General features: G+C 55.1%; 1 protein-coding gene across 1 annotated transcript; it reads right to left on the reverse strand.

The window, feature by feature from the left end:
* Positions 1-1,345: 1,345 nt before the first annotated feature.
* On the reverse strand, positions 1,346-14,476 carry LOC115609969 (dynein regulatory complex protein 1-like). Its single transcript, XM_030490833.1, has 17 exons — positions 14,253-14,476; positions 13,206-13,296; positions 12,059-12,171; positions 10,261-10,444; positions 9,529-9,666; positions 8,718-8,804; positions 8,007-8,129; positions 5,196-5,335; positions 4,734-4,868; positions 4,380-4,609; positions 3,828-4,000; positions 3,376-3,465; positions 2,865-2,951; positions 2,362-2,525; positions 1,825-1,977; positions 1,626-1,728; positions 1,346-1,505 (listed from the first exon to the last, which is right to left on the reverse strand). Exons 1-17 carry the CDS (start codon positions 14,393-14,395, stop codon positions 1,449-1,451), a joined length of 2,211 nt encoding a protein of 736 aa, XP_030346693.1. The 5' UTR covers positions 14,396-14,476; the 3' UTR covers positions 1,346-1,448.
* Between the last annotated feature and the right edge of the window lie 2,116 nt (positions 14,477-16,592).

Consider the following 16,592-nt stretch of genomic DNA (forward strand, 5'->3'; position numbering starts at 1 on the left):
CCAACCCCCTGTCATAGGCAGGGACACCTTCCACTAGACCAGGTTGCTCCAAGCCCCATCCAACCTGGCCTTGAACACTGCCAGGGATGGGGCAGCCACAGCTTCTCTGGGCACCCTGTGCCAGGGCCTCAGCACCCTCACAGGGAACAACTTCTTCCTAAGATCTCCTCTAAATCTCCCCTCGGTCAGGTTAAAGCCATTCCCCTTGTCCTGTCCCTACAGGCCCTTGTCAAAAGCCCCTCTCCAGGTTTCTTGTCAGCTCCTTTAGGCACTGGAAGCTGCTCTAAGGTCTCTGTGGAGCCTTTTCTCCACGTTGAACAAGCCCAGCTCTCTCAGCCTGTCTCCATAGCAGAGGTGCTCCAGCCCTCAGAGCATCTTCATGACCTTCTCTGGACTCACTCCAACAGCTTCACGTCCTTCTTCCCCACGTTGGGGACTCCAGAGCTGGATGCAGGAGTGCAGGTGGAACATCTTCTGACTCCAGGAGCTGCCTTGGAAGTCCCGGTTGCCCAGCAAAGTGAGATGTGCTGGGTGGTGTCTGCTGCTCCCTTGTCCCAGGCAGCGTGCCCATCCCTGCCTCCTCTGCCCCAAAGCCATTTCCCTGCTCTCCACCCTCATGATCTTGGCAGTTTCATTTGCATTTCTGCCCCATGGATCCTACTCTACCCCAGGGGTGCAGCCAGCAAGCCATCCCACAGGACCACCAGCCCTTGGAGCTGGCTGGATCCCTGACAGGGACCAGGAGAATGGTGAAAACAATTCAAGGGCAGCAAAAAAAAGTAAATACAGTGTTATTCTGCTCTGGTATGAGAAACTGCCTGTGCTGTGTTAGCACTCGGCAGGGGAGTCAAGGCTAAAGATAAAGCCTGCACTGGGAATGAGATAGAACTGGTGTGAACCAGGGGGATGGCCTGGAATCACGGATGCAACGTGGCCCCACCAAAATGCAGAATTTGGGTACAGATGTAGCAGCCCTGAGGCCACTGAGGGAAAAGTAATTGGGGATGGGTTGTTTGGGGGTATTCTGGGGGGAAAAAAGGTGCTGGGGCAGCAAAAGGAAAAGTAGGGAATAAGGTATAAAAACAGGTAAAGGAAGGTGGGCTCTGCCAAAGCCAGGACACAGCGGTGGGGACACTGACCTGCGGGAGGTGCAGGGTCCTGGCTTGGGCTCCATGGAGAGAAGGGAGCACACAGACCACGTGGCTTTGTAGCATAAGTGATATGGGAAAAGCTTTCCCACAGTGCCATGAATCCCCTGGATTGGGGGGATGCTTGGCTGCAGCTCCCCAGCATCTTTGGAGGTGAGTGGGGTGCTCCTCGCAGTATATACACACACATTCATGCCTTGGTTTGGGAAGGGTTTATTAGCCCTGGCTTTGGACACAGCTTCAGCTCCAGGCAGAGAAAAGCTGTGGCCTGGCCCTGGGCACTCACTGTGCTTCCCTGGGTCAGGACAGGTTCAGGTCCATCCACTGTGTGGGAGGGCAGATCAGTTTGCTGTTCACCTGTGGGGAGAACACCCCTGAGCCTGACAGCGATGGGCTCTGGGCAGCAGCCCCATGTCTGGGAGCTCTATATGGGGCACACAGAGTGGGGTGGATGAAAGAGGAGGATGCTGCACTCACCCCAGAGCTGAGGTACTCCTTCAGCAGCAGGCACAGCTCTGAGTTCTGCTGCTGAAGGATGGCTGCTTCGGCGAGCAGGATGGCCCTCCGCTTGAGGACCTCACTGAACAAGGAGGACAGAGGGTTAGTGGCAGCGCTGTGGTTTCCCCAGCCACACCACCAGCCTGCCCTGTCCCCAGCAGCACTGCCAGCCACTCACTAATATTCCTCCAGTGCCACTGCCAACGCATCCCACAGCTTCAACGTCGTCTCAGGGATGACATGTGCCACGGCTTCCCAGTATTCCCCATCCTTGGAGCTGTCCCGTACCTGTAGCACTTCCTTGTCCTTTTCTTTCTCCTTCTCCCTCTCTCTGGGGGACAGACAACAAAGTCCTGGGGCTCAGCTTCTCATTGGTGAGGAACAGCCTCGTACCCCTCAGTTGCGCTGAGCACCACTGCCATCATCACATGAATGAGCACGACCCCACAGCTGGTACCTGCCTGCTCCAGGGCTTTGCTTCCCTCCCTGAGCTGCTGCTCACCTCCTGCCAGGTTATCCCCAGCCATCCCTCATGCAGGCACTGCCTGTGCCCCCCTGCCCTGGTGGGACCCTCCTCACGCCTCTGTAATCTTGCAGGGCAGGCAGGGGGAGCTCTCGCTGCAGCCAGGGCAATGCAGTCCACCCCAGAGCCTCTGCTGTGCCCCTGCCTGGCTCCCTCCCAGTGACTACGGCCCTGCCCTGCCCATAGTCCTACCTCAACTTGCCAAAATCCTGCACAAATGCTTTCAGGATCTTTAGGACATCATCAGTGTGGATGTACACAGATGGGAGTGAGCTCTGAGGTGATTTGTCCCTCTGGGTGCCGCATCCATCATCCTCTCTGATCCCAGCTGGATCTCCACCTGGGCTGCTCTGGCTCTGGAGGGAAGGCCAGCAAGCTGGGCACAGTGCCTTGACCACCTCCTCCTCCCCAAGAGCCACCTTTCCCCTGAAAGCTTCAGCTGCCCACAGCCTTGTCCTTTGGCCAATTTAAGGAGCTGAGGCAAAAATTCATGTGCAAGAGGATCTGTTCAGCCACAACAGAAGAAGATTACATCCCCTCAGCCCTGGCATGTACATCTCCTTTGTCAGAGGGAAACATTTCAGGGTCAACATGCTGTTCCCCCTCTCTGCCCTCCCTGGGTGTTCAGGAGATGTTCTGCTCCTCCTTCCCTGGACCCCTGGGCTCTTCCCCACTGCTGTCCCTGGTGGTCCCACCTGGCTGGCGGCCACCTCCTGGGATTTGTACTTGAGGAAAAAATCCAGCAGCTGGTACAGGTCATCCTCACTGTTGATTCCGATCGCCTGGGGAGGCAGAGGAACCAGGTCAGCCTCCCGCCAAGACATCACGGGAGGGGGAGTGGAACGAAGAGCATTTCCCAGGAGCAGAGTGTACCCCTCTGGTGACGCCACTCAAGGCAGGAGTGAGTGGTAAGAAGGGCACAGTGTGGGACACCTGGGGCTATCTGTGGATGGGAGAGTCTGAGGACAGGTTGGAGGGGCCCTGGAGATGTTGTCCAATTCATCAGCAGGACGGCCTTGAATTGAGAAGCATCCAGCCATGGTGCTTCACACCCTCTCGCAGTGCTCCTCTCCCCTTGCTTCCCCAGAGTACCCCCAGCAGCCCAGCCAGACCTTGCTGGAGAGGCTCAGTCTCCTATACCCCATGGACACGGGGCAGAGAGCTTTCCCTTCCCTGCAGCCCCTGATGGGCCAAGCCACAACTCACCGCAAAGATGGAGTCAAGCTTTATGAGGATGCGGTTTTGCCTCTCCAGCGCGTTCAGGGGCTTCAGCAGGTTGTTCTCAATGAGGAAATCCTAGGGAGACAGGCAGGAGAAGAGGGTGCAGAGAAACAGTGAGTGTCTCTGTCCCCGCCCAGAAGCCAGCCCATGCCATGCTATGGCCATGCCATCCCTGTGGTGGCAAGCTGAGCAGGGAGGGTGGGCAGCAGCGGGCAGTGTGAGGCTGGGCAGGGCCAGGAGGCTCTGGGACAGCCACCTGGAGACCCTCTGCCAGCCCCTGGGGCAGCTCCCTGGGGCTGCTTGGCGTGGGAAGGCAGTGCCATGCAGCAGCCTTCACCCCAAAACATGGAGCTCAGAAGAGATCCACTACAAGCTGGAGCAAGAAGGGGATGACACGCCTGCTCCCTGACCAAGGCACGTGCTGCATCATCACGCACCGACTCTTTGCTCACGAGCTCCAGGATCCTCTTGGCAGTCTTCTTGGAGATATTTCGCAGAGCTGTGGCTCTACCCCCAGCCTTCACCGTGTCTTCTTTTCCCCCTTCACCACTGCCCACTTCTTCCTTCTCCTCTCTCCCTTCCTCTTCCTGTCCTTCTCCAGAGCTGCTCTCTGAAACATGGAGAAAGAAGGATGAGCAAACGCCTGTATGCTTTGACTGTGCTCCCAGTTACATCATTGCAGGAGTCATCAGGGAAACCACAATTATTCCCTGTGACTTGAAAAGCACCCCAAAGATCTTGGGACATGAACGCTTGGTCAGCTTGTCCAGAACTGGGAGCACTGGGCTAAAATACAGCACAAAGATCCCCACATTGCCTTGGCATGAGCCAGCTCAGGGCTGTGAACAGTCCCCGCATGGGCTCGAAATGTCACCCCTGTAAGATCCTACCTTGCAATGGCAAGGACAGGAGTGACAGAAGGACATGTCATGGAGGAAGGTGAGGCTCTCCCAGTGCTACAAGGGTGACAAGGGCACTGTGCATCCCACCTGTCAGGAACTCTGCAGCCAGCTTGGTTGCCATCCTCTTCGCCTTGTAATGCCCAAGGGGGCCGACGTTGTTCAGAAACCAGTAATGAGGCTCTTCCCAGGGCAGCCCCAGCTGCTGGGTGTGAATGATGCGATCTGCATCGAGGGCTTCCCGCATCAGCCCTTTGGCTTCTGCCTCGTTCATAAGCCAGACCTCCGTGAACTTCTCTGCATCGGTGACAGCAAACTGCCTGTGCAGAAGGGAGATGGCCCATGGAAGCAGGCTCTGTGCCCCAAAACAGCGAGTCCGCTCCCCCTGCACCTCATTTAGGTGCTCTGAGGCCTCACCATGGGTGGATGCCCGCGCACACCCACCTCATCCTCGTCTGCATGTCCCTGCACCGCACTCTGATGCGCTCGCAGTCGGCTTCCATGCTCTGTTTCTCCTCTCTGAACTGCTTCTCTCGTTTGGCCAGTTTTATTTTCAGGTTATCGAGCAAGCTGTGGAGCCTGGGGAGGGACAGCAAAGCTGGGTATCCCCAAAAAGGCAATTTTGGGCATACACAGCTTTTATGAAAGCTTTGGGACTTGGGGCTGCTTATCTACTAGCAATAACTCAGTGACAGTGCCTGAGCGACCCTGATGCAGCTGGCCATGGCCAGCCTATTCAAAGTGCTCTGGCAATGACCCTGCCCTGGGCTAACCCCTGTCCCTGCCCAGGGACAGGTTGGGACAGATCTCGTTGGCCTGTGCTAGGTGATGGGCTCCACAATAAATGGCATATGGGAGGTGATAGCTGGTAAGGCAGAGCCCACCTTCCAAGGATGGTTTTTTTACCGGTTGAGCTTCCTCTTCTGTTTGGCTCTGATGATGGTGTTCTCCTCATCCCGCTTCCTAAGCACTTGAAGGTTGAACTCCAGCTTCTCCTGGTTCAGCCGATAGACAGCTTTCATCTGCTGGAGCTGCCTCTCCAGGTTCTGACATTTCAAAATAACATGAAAACAAGTTGTGCCATGAGCAAAGGCCACACTGAAGCCTGGATCCTATTGATCCTGTATCTCCAAAGCCCACCTTCCCACACACATTTTCCCAGCTGACATGGCATCCCTCATGGATGAGTGGTGGAGATGCTTGATTGTCCATCAGTACATGCTACAGGGCCATGTTTGGGGAAGGGGGAACAGACTGAAGTTTTATCCAGCTTTCACTCAGTGGAGCATTAATTCTGGCTTCTCTCTTCAATCTAGATGCTGATTTGCATGTCAGTTTTAAGAACTGCATGTCTCTGAGTTAACCAAGAGGCTCAGAAGTTCTTTGGCAAGCTGGAGGAAAGGACACACACGACTTGCGTGCATTCCAGGTCTTAATGAAACCAGAACAAAACAAACAGACGAAGCATTTGTGATGGCAGCATCACGCTCCATAGCCTGGACACAGCGAGTTCTGCCCCCTTTGCTCCACAGATAAAATGGAGGAGACATCTGCAATGGAGAAATCTCTCTCAGCTTCCCAGCACCTTGTTTGCTTGACAGCTGACGGAAAGGAAGAGCTGCTTTGTGGGATGATTGCCCCAGTCTCCTGGCGCTGCTGCTCTGGGCTGGGAGGTATCACACCCTGCCAGTGAACCTCTCTCTCAGCTCTACGGGTCACTTTGAAACGAGCTCAGGGGACACAGTGGCATCAGGCGCAGGCAGAACGACTGCATGAATGGGTGAGAGCTGGTGTAGTTTAATTCATTAGTGTGTTTTCCACGTGCAAAAGGAGGCGGAAGTCTGATACTGAAAAAAAATCTCATAATACAGTGTTTTACTGAGGAGCCTATAAAGACCTCTTCCGTGATAGGAATTGATTAGAATGAAGCTCCTGCATGCCCGTAAATTACAGCATCAGCTACAGGCTTGGTTGTGCACAGCAAACTGCACAGCAAAGAGACCCAACGGGGTCTCCATCAGGGGCTTGGGCTTGCTCTAGGCCCAGGGGGATCTCTGGGGGCAGACGAAGAGTCCTGAGCTGTAGGCTAGAAGCAGGGAAGACACTGGTACCTGAGTTAGCTGGCTTGGAGCTCTCCTGGGTAGCCCTACTTACAACAGGCAGTGTACAAACAACCCGAGAAGACACTCAGAAGCAGTCCCACCCGGCTAGGATCAAAGCTTGACTGAAGAAAAGACGGAGGTAAATCCCAGCAGGGCCAAGGGACCTCCTCCTTATAGCAGATGGAGGAAAGCCATGGCCCAACCCCCAGATTTAAAATGCTGATTCCCATCTAGTGAAACTGGGGAGTACTCAATAACCCTCAAACCACAGACTTCACTGTTAGGTCTTGGCTAAGCTCCTGATTCAGAGAGACCTCAGAATAATGATACCACAGGTTAGTCAGGAAAATAGGTACTTCCAAATTCTCTTTTCTTCTGAAGGGAATCAGGAGGACCTGTAGCTCCTCCCTCTGCCCCAAAGAAGGAAAACTTCACCAAATCAGTCCCAGCAGAAGTTGATTTAAGCTGTTCCTAAAGCCATGTATCACAGAGCAGCAAACCAAGGGCACAGTCACTCCAGCTAACCAAGTCCTTGCCGCTTTCCTAGCTTGAAATTTCAACGCAAAATCTGAATGCCAATTTAAATCTTTCCTGCCAAAACTCAACCCCATGACTTTTTCTTGCATTTACAGAGGACACATATCTGTAGATATCTCCCTACAGAACTCTCTTTCCCAGTCTAAGCAGCCCCAGCCTTTCAACTTTTTCTTAGGGGCCATTTGTCTGCTTGGTCTGTTCTAGACTCTCTCCCCTGTTCCCAAGCATGTTGTCAAACCTGGGCAAGGACACACAGATATAGAGAAGAATAATTCCCTCCCCTGCCTTACAAATAAACCCTCCCACAAGTACAGGTGCCTTTTTCAACAGCTCCCCATTGCTGTCTGTGAACCTTGATCTCCAGCACACTGCTGGTTACATGCTCAGGGTCACCTCCCAGGTTATCAATATGAAGGTGAAGAAACCACAGTCAGGACTGTCCCCCTGGACACGCCCTTTCAGGCTGACAGGGACCTTGCAACAGTAATATTTCACCTGCAGTCGTGCAAAACCTTCTAGACGTCAACCCTTGCTTGTATTTCCCTAGGCTTCCTAGGAGGACTGTGCTCTTCCACAGCATGCCCTCCTACCTGAGTAAGGGCAAACTCATGACAGTTCTCACACCACGGAGGCTTCGTGGGCATTAGAGAAATCATTGGTCTATGGCTAGATGTCAGAGGAAAAAGCTCACACCTCCTAGGCCAAGACCCTGACAAAGGAGGAAATTGGGCTGATCTGAAATGATGTGGTGTCAGGACAGTCACACAATTTGATCTTCCTCTCAATCATGATGTCAGAAGTAGCAAACCCCTTGACTTTCCCAGGTGTTTTATACAACCTAGAGCTACTGTTCAGGTGCTACAGACCTCTGAGAGCAAGGGCAGAAAGACACTGAAGTATAGGATCCATGGAGAGAACAGCAGCTCCATCGCCCTGTTGACACAGGGCTGGACTGCACGCTGAAGAGCTGAGGTGACCACATACCAGCTGCAGCTTTCATACCAGAGCCAGCTACACACAGAAAAGCCCAGGGAGATCTGATCCACTGCCACATGGCACACGCCAGCCTCTTCTGTACCTCTACATCATTCTCCAGCTGCATCTTCATGTTGTTGTACTCCTCCTCATCCTGCACCCGCAGCTGGCTCAGCTCTTTCTCAAACTCTTCCACCTTCCTCATGCGGGCACGGAGGTATTCCATCTATGGGCAAAAGGAGAATGTTGTTTATCAATGGTGACAGCTTCCTCCTGTGATCACAATTCCTTTGGCTAGCCCAAAGCAAGGTCATGCATGGAGAATTCCCCTACAGAGCAGGCTGAAAATATCCCTCTTTGCCCCCCATACTCCCAAGGGACCAGCTGCCTTCATATGGGGAGTGGCTGAGGGAACTGGGGTTGTTCAGCCTGGAGAAAAGGAGGCTTGGGGAGGCCTTATCACTCTCTACAACTACCTGACAGAAGGTTGTACTGAGGTGGGGTGGTCTCTAGTAACAAGTAACAAGATACAGGACATGAGGAAATGGCCTGAAGTTGCAGCAGGGGAGGGTTTATATTAGATATTAGGAACAATTTCTTCCCTGAAAGGGTTGTCAAGCACTGGAACAGGCTGCCCAGGGCAGTGGTGGAGTCACCATCCCTGCAGGGGTTTAAAAGATGTGTAGATGTGGCACTCAAGAACGTGGTTTAGTGGTGGATTTGGCAGTGCGGGGTCAACATTTGGGCTCAATGACCTTAAAAGTGTTTTCCAACCTAAACTATTCAATGATTCTAAATCTCACATGGACCTTACCTCCTGTGCGTTGTGGGCCTGGATGGCTTCCTCCCACTTCTTCCTGTTGCTGTCCAGCAGTTCTCGCCGTTCCTCCTCAAAAGCTTTCTGTGGAGAAGACAGAGCCCTTCACCATCATGTAGACACCACTCGTTGCCAACTTACACTAATCCAAGCCAGCAGCTTCCAGGAGAGGATTTGCTGCAGATTGGTGCCGCTGTCTGATGAACAAACACTGGCCTGATCTCTCCGTAACAGGAGACCTCCCCCTGCAAACCCAAGAGGACTGCTGCTATCACCCATCCAGAGCTGGGAGGGATGCTCTGGGTGGTGGGTAGCAATGTGAGCTCACTGGAAATCATTGCTTGGTAATTAGCAGTGGAGCTGGATCAGACAGCCACTTGATTTCACCTTACAAGACATTAAATGGAGAGGGATGCCCTCATTCAGCAACAAATGCAGGTTTGAACCGTGAGCTGGGACTTTGTGCTCTGCAGAAGGTAAGGCTAAAGAACCACAGTAGTCCTTTCTGGCTTTTAGAGACATGAATAACCAGCCATCAAGCAGCAACAGTTTTCACACATCACTGAGTTGCTCTGCACTGAACCACAGTCATTCACAGCACGGTATAAACCAGCCCCTCGGCACTCAATGCCATTCAGTGCTCTTGCTTGGCTGGATTTTAGCCTCATTCATCATCAGCCATGCTGCTCTGGGCAGTAGTCAACCCAGCCAGTGCAATGAGCCTGAGGTCTTTTTGACATAGATATGGAGAAGCAAGTGGCTGCAGGTTTTCTTGTTGGACTCTTCCTCCACCGTATGAACTGGCTACCTCAATCTGTAGGACGTTATGACGGTAAGTTTTCAGCATGGTCCTGATCTGTTCCTCCATTCTCTCCAACAGCAGGTGAATATCATCCGACTGCTTCTTAATGGCCTGCACGTATTGCTCATCTTTGTTTTTCAGCTCCTGGAGGAGGAGAGCAGATGCTGAAATCAAAGAGAAGTATTTGACCAGGAACCCTCAGGGGCTAACTGAAAGGGTAGGACCCACATCACCCTACCCTACCAGGTAGGGTAGGACTCCGTCTTTTCTAAAGAAGAGGTAGTTAGGAGAGAAGGCGGGAGGAGAGACAGATCACCACCGCCAGAGGTCCAGGTGAGATGGAGTGGGAGGTGACAGGCCTGCAGACGCACGACTCCTTCTTCGAAGGCAAGAGAACCCACTGTGGAACCTCTTCTTCCCTCTACAAAAACACTCCCTCTCTCTGCTCATGTGCCTTTTAATTTTATTGTGTAATTTGGGCTCTGCCAGCTTGCCTTATTGCTGCCAGCGCCCTGTGTGTCTGTCCCTGTACACTGTACCTTGCTAGAGCACCCATATCAGGATACTGGCACTGCAGCTCCTGGCACAGTTTTGGCCCAAAGCAACTGACACTGCACAGACCCCAGCCATGTACTGGTGGATTGAAAATCCAGACAGCAGGATGCTTTAGAACAGTATCCTCCAGACCTTGAAACCACCCAAACCTTGCCAGCTGTTCCTGCCTGGTCCCCACACTACCTGCTGCAGTTCACTGATGAGCTTGTTCTTCTGCTCCAGAAGCAGCGTGCACAGTTGCTGCTGTTGGTTCAGCAGCTGCCACAGATCCTGTGGGATCGTCATGTCCTTGGCCAAGGCCCACTTGGAGGTGATCTCCACAAACTTCTGTGTGCTAGACTTGGCTTCATTCTCCAGCTTCTGCACCCTGCAGGTTAATAAGGAGCACATGGCAAATGGGGAGCTGGGACAGGGCAGCAAGTGCTTAAGACATGGTTTGGTGGCCCAGCCTGCAGGAGCACTTTCCTGCATAACCCAGTTTGAATTCAGAGTTGCCTCAAGACATCAGTGGAACAGCAGCTTTCTTGTAAGCGCTTGTTAGAGCATTGGATAAGGGCAGAGCTGGGATCCTGCAGGCCCTTCTCTTCAGACAGGCATTTCCCCAGCTCTGCCCTTACCCAGAGGAGAAAAGGCTGAGGATGCTCAGGCAGCAGTCAGCTTTAGAAGGAGCACTAGCCCTTCTGCCAAGCAAGCTGTCCCTAGGCGAGAGGAGATGGACAAGCAGTGCCAAACAGCCTCCCAGCTACATCTAGACTTGGTAGTCAAACTGCCCAGAGACCATACTCCAGCTAAAGCCAAATGGCACTGAACAGCCAACATCCATACTACAAAGCTCATTCCTCTTTCAGAGACACCATTCAACGTGCTCTTGGAATGGCCCCTGGCTCAGGCTGAGCAGCGGCCACCACCTTTGTCACCCCCAAACCTGCTCTACGGCCAGTTCCTGGGCACAGCACCTGCTTCTTTAATGAGATTCCCACAAGGAAGCGCACTGAGCAAGCGACGTGCATCCTGCTATAGCCAGCCTCCCAGAAACTGTTCCTACAGTGCCCTCCAAAGGCAGCGGGAAGGAGGACTCAGTGTTTCCTAGCTGATCGAGTCCGGGGGACAGGGCTGAAAGAGCCCGTCCCTTGGAGGCTGCCCAGCTCCTCTGGTGAAGCAGGACAGGTTTGCCCAGGAAGGCACACAGGGGGGATCAGAGGATAATCGAGGCTGGAAGGGCTTCGGGAAATCGCCACCTCCCGGTCACAGCAGGATTAACTTCAATGTCAGAGCAGGCTGTGCAGGGCCTTGTCCAGGCATGTACTGAGTATCTGCAAGGAGGAAGATCTCTACAGTATCAGGGGCCCCTGGCCCAGCATCTGACCACTCTCACTGCAAAGACCTTAATATCCAATTCATCAAATGAGCCCAGCCTCACATTCTTCCGCCTCCTCACACATGTCCTGACGTGGCTGTCCCAGCGCATTCCCTTGCTATAGCTAATGACTATCCCTACCTCCATGATTGGAGGGCAGCCTCTGGAAAAAGGCCACCTCTTAGCACACAGTAGCACATTCTCCACCATGGCATCACCTCCAGGCTCAGGAGACCTGCTTAGCAAGGCACAGATGTGCATATGCTTCTGGAGCAAGGAAGGCCACAAGTATAGATGGTAAAAGCTCCTGGTGTGAAAAGTTGAGAACCACCTGTGTTTCTCCAGCTCTGGAGCTGAAGATGTGATGGGTTTGGAGGACATCAGTAACCAGGCATCCATAGTACTGCAATTGCCAGCTGGGGAAGCCACCAGCCTTGACCTGCAGAGCTCTGTAAAGATCCCGCCGTGGCAGGTAGGACCTGGAGGCTCTTTGCCTCAATTTTCCTTCTGAACATAAACTCAGTTTAGCCCTGGTTGCTGAGCATTCCCAGATGACCAAGAAAGCTGCACCAACATCTGCACTGCTCCTTCCCGGCATCGCAGACCCACCACACAGTCTCTTACCTCTGCAGCTTCAGCTCTGCATTCTCTGCCCTCCTCTGTGTCTCCCTCAAGTCAGCAGCCACCTGGATGCTTGTCACCATCTGCGTGCCCTCAAATTGCAGCTTGGCCAGCCTCTATGAAGCAGGTGGTACACATCTCACACACAGGGACCTGAGCTCTGGAAAAGGGATACTGGGGGAACTCTTTCTATGCCCACCCAGGGTCTGCCTCCTGTCCCCATGCTGAGGTGTCTGTGTGGACCCATAAGTCCTGTTTTCTCATGCTATGGCAGTATTGATGAACACCACAAGGACCTGCTGGAGCGAGCCCAGAGGAGGCCACAAAGATGCTTCGAGGGCTGGAGCACCTCTGCTGTGGAGACAGGCTGAGAGAGCTGGGCTTGTTCAGCCTGGAGAACAGAAGGCTCCTTAAGGAGAGACCTTAGAGCAGCTTCCAGTGCCTAAAGGGGGCAACAAGAAAGCTGGAGAGGGGCTTCTGACAAGGGCCTGTAGGGACAGGACAAGGGGGAATGGCTTTAAACTGACAGAAGGGAGATTGAGATCAGATTTTAGGCAGAAGTTGTTCCCTGTGAGGGTGCTGAGGCCCTGGCACAGGGTGCCCAGAGAAGCTGTGGCTGCCCCATCCCTGGCAGTGTTCAAGGCCAGGTTGGACACAGGGGCTTGGAGCAACCTGCTCTAGTGGAAGGTGTCCCTGCCCGTGGCAAGGGCTTGGAACTGGGTGAACTTTAAGGCCTCTTCCAACCCAAACCAGTCTGTGATTCTGCGACTTCAATGCATGGGTTCTCTCTCTCTTGCAAAACCTTCCAGGCCATCACCACAAAGAGGAATGTGCTCAGAGCACCTTCTTGTTTTCCGTCCCTTGCATGTGCAGATAGGGCAGGGGGGTTGGCTTGGGGTTTGGATGCACGGTGCCAGTCCCAGATCATTCCAATATATGGACTGTTTGTCACAGGGAAATTGTGACCCCAGGATTCAGCCCAAGAATCACCCTCCACCCAGTCCTGAGGAGTTTCTTTCCCTGCTTCTTCTCACATTCTCACATAAATGCTGCTGTGTGACTCTGAGCAGCACACAAAGCTAAAAGCAGGGTAAAGCCAAATTTCTAGAGGTCAGGGACCCAAGAAGACCTTCCTGTCCTACTGCCCCACCTGCCGGCTCTCCTCAATCTGCTGGTGGCTCTTTCTCTGCTCTTCCTCCTCCTCTACTACCTTCGGCTCCGCCTCTTCTCCAAGGGCCTCCCTGGGCAGAAAAGGGAAAAAGACAGGACATTTTAAAATAGAACCATCTTCCTAATGCTCGGAGTTGGCCTTGGACCTGGAATCCCAGCCCAGACAGCATGGTTCAGTGCAGATTTAGTCCCAGGCCAGGATGCCCCCACAGATGCAGAAAGGAGATGCAAAAGGCAGCTCCCTGAGGGAAAACAGGGCCTGTGCTTCCCTTTCTGGAGCTGGGAGGGGAGCCTGGGGCTGGCTACTGCTACAGCACAGGGCTGGGGGGCTCTGCTTGACCCTTTTTGCTTCCCAGAGGGAGGAAAGCAGGGGGCAGAGACCGCCTGGGGGGTGCTGAGGTGAGAGGAGTGGCCCTTGCTTGGCCATGAAGACAGCCAGCTTCCATCTGGTGCCACTTCAGTGCTGGCACCGATCCCATGCTAGATCCTTGGGCTCACTATTACCTTTAAGAAAGGCTCTGGGACCGGGAAGGGGAAAATGAGCCTGTTGGGGTGGGATTGGATGTCAGCATCCTAGGTCCATTTTGGCCCCATGGGTTGGTAGCAGGGTCGGCGGGCACCTTGCTCTAGTTCACTCTTAGGTTGGGGAGGAGATGCTGGGTTCAGTCCTGGTTTGGGGAAAGGTGTGCCTCACTGCTGGTGAGTCCCAGTATTGGCAACAACATCAGCCTGATCCCGGACGCCATGGGTCTGGTGCTGATTTGCCCAGAGGGTCCATGGCAGGGCAGCATCTTGGGGTATCGCTGCCCTAGAGCTGGGCAGGGGACACCACAGGGATATCCATGACTTTGGGCTGAGCTGGGATTGGAGGGGTGGCCCCTGCCCTCCTGCCACTTGGCAGGGCATGGGCAATGCCTCCGACTGGTTCAGGATGGTCCCTGACCCCAGGCCAGTTTGGGGAGAGATGCTGTGACCTGTGAGGGCTGGTAAGGACAGCGGGGGGGAGCAGACGCGCCCCGTTTCTCACCGGCGCTTGGCATCGAGGCGGGCGGCGATGCGGCGCTGGCGGGCGGCGATGCGCTCCTCGGGACCAGGGCCGGGGTCGCTGGGGTCCTGCCCCGGGTCCCGCCGCCCCGGGGCCGCAGCCTCCGCGTCCGCCCCGCGCTCCATCCCGCACCGCCGGGCCCGGCAGCGCCCGCCACGCACCGCGTCCCCCCGTCGCCAGGCAACGCCCGCCCCGCGCGTGCGCGCCCTCCCCGCGCGTGCGCACCCGCACCGCACCGCACCGCTCCGCACCGCCCAGCGGCCGTTCCCGCCCATGCGCGCTGCGGCCGTGGCGCTGGGGAGGCGGGAATGGCGCTGAGGAGAGGTAGCGAGTGTCAGGGGCAGGCGGTGGGTGTCGGGGGCAGGTAAAGGGTGTCGGGGGCAGGCAACGGGTGTCAGGGGCAGGCAATGGGTCTCAGGGAGCAGGTAACGGCTCTCATGGGGCAGTTATCACTGCTGGAAAGTGGCCTCCGGGGCACCCAGAGACCCCGCCGCGGTCCTGTGCGCCCTGCGCCGCGCTGCCGGGTGGGCAGAGCCCCCGTCGGTCAGCACAGCGCCTCTGACAGCACCCACCCTCAGGGGCACCAGTGCCTTTGGAGACCTGTGCGGCGATCCTCACAGCTTGCCCAAAATATGGAATAAGGCTCAAGGCCAACCACACGAATCAAACCCATGCCCGGCGTATAAACTAAGGCAGGGCTCATTGGAGTATCTGGCACACTGAGTACGTTGGGCCCTTGAAGCCATCCGGAGAGAAATAGTATGTCTTGATAGAAGTAGTGTTGGGATTGTCTACGGCTACAGCTGTCAGTGCCGCCACCAGAGATGTCGAGGCGTTATGAGAATGGGTTGGTGATTTCCCCGTGCCCAGAGGCCCTGGGTGACGATCCCCAGAAGAGCCCAGAGGGCCCCATGGCTGGTGGAGGGCATTTGGACTGGGAAAATAGGGGTTCCCTGGGCTCTCCTAGCAGCCTTTCAGCATCCTTGAGGGACATCTCCTCCCTGCTGCTGCTGGGCCTTCTCTTGCATTCCTCCTCCATGGGTCCCACTCATGGCTTTAGTCCCAGAGAAATGGGGCTGGAATATGGCATCAATCCCAAGGCTGTGCATCCCACACTGGGGCTGGCAGAAGTGCCCAGCCAGCTACTGTGGGGCTCTCAGGATGCAAGTCTTGGAGCCCAGAAATGAGGAGGAAGCAGGGATCTGGGGACACATGCCAGCCGCTTCCAGGGTGGGGACGAGGCACAGAGCAGCCCCAATGCCTGTGTCCCCCTGCCAGCACTGTCCCTGACATCCTTGTAGCCCTGGAGGTCATTGCCTGCCTGTTCAATAAATAAGGAGCTCTCAGACATGTTTTAAGGATGTTACTATTTTATTATGGTAAAGGCCTGGTTTCACCATGAGTTCTCCACCTAGGTCTCGCATTCCTGAGGAGAGCACTCACAGCTGCTCTTTGGGGATCTTTGCTGCTGGAGGCCTCCAGAGGTGGCCATCCCAGCAGAGCACAGGGCGCTTGAGGACTCCTCTCGTCCTTGGTCCTGTGGCTGCACAGGGAACAAACCAGCCTGGACTCTGCCTTCCCCTCTGTGCAGGATGGGGGCAGGCAGACAGCAAGGTCTTGCAGTCACTGGTGGTGCTGGTGGCACAGGCAGGATGGACACCTCTTGGACCTGACCCAGGCTGTCCGTGTCAGGGGGTCTGAAATAGGCCAGCAGGTCCTGGGCTTCCTCGCTGAGGTCCACCATCTGCCTGGCCCCAGGACAGGCACGTGCCCACATGCACCTCACCTGACCCTTCCGCAGGTCTTGGGCAGCCACTGCTGGAACTCAGGGCTGCTTCGAGCAGGGAAGACACAGTGACTTCCCTGTTACCTGTTAGATGCACTACGGGGGTGGCCCAGGAGGGCCATGTCTCTTCTTGGCTACTGTAGAAGAGAGGAGGGAGGTGAGGAGGGACACCAGGGCTCCATTTGTCCCCCAGCAGGACCCCCGGGGTAGGGAGGCTCCACAGAGCCCCAGACTGGGGGCAGAGGGGGCCCTGAGCTGCAAACGGGGGCTCTGAGCAAAGGGGCTATGCTTGAGCTGTGGCACAGGCATCTCCTAGGCTTCCCTGGCATTAACCCGCAAGCCCCGCAAGCCCTGCAGGATTCCTCCTTCCTTGGCTTCTTCTGCAGATCAAGGCTCTGCGCCTCCTCCTGGATCTGTGCCGGATCCCACCACTCCATGTGCTTTCCCTCCCAGCAGCACTGTGTGTGCACGGGAAGCACTGGCTCCAGGCACAAGGCCAGCCGAGGACGTTGATGGTCACCTGGCTCAGTGCACGC

This window comes from Strigops habroptila, chromosome 6, assembly GCF_004027225.2.
Source record: "Strigops habroptila isolate Jane chromosome 6, bStrHab1.2.pri, whole genome shotgun sequence".
Lineage (NCBI taxonomy): Eukaryota > Metazoa > Chordata > Aves > Psittaciformes > Psittacidae > Strigops > Strigops habroptila.

Bases quoted from the DNA above. Each gene is read 5' to 3' on its own strand.
- LOC115609969 (XM_030490833.1), bottom strand. From the start codon at position 14,395: ATGGAGCGCGGGGCGGACGCGGAGGCTGCGGCCCCGGGGCGGCGGGAC. The intron at 4,001-4,379 runs GTGGGATGCACA...TCCATGTTTCAG, and splicing joins GGCTGCAGAGTTCCTGACAG to AGAGCAGCTCTGGAGAAGGA. The intron at 1,506-1,625 runs GTGAGTGCAGCA...TTCTCCCCACAG, and splicing joins AGGAGTACCTCAGCTCTGGG to GTGAACAGCAAACTGATCTG.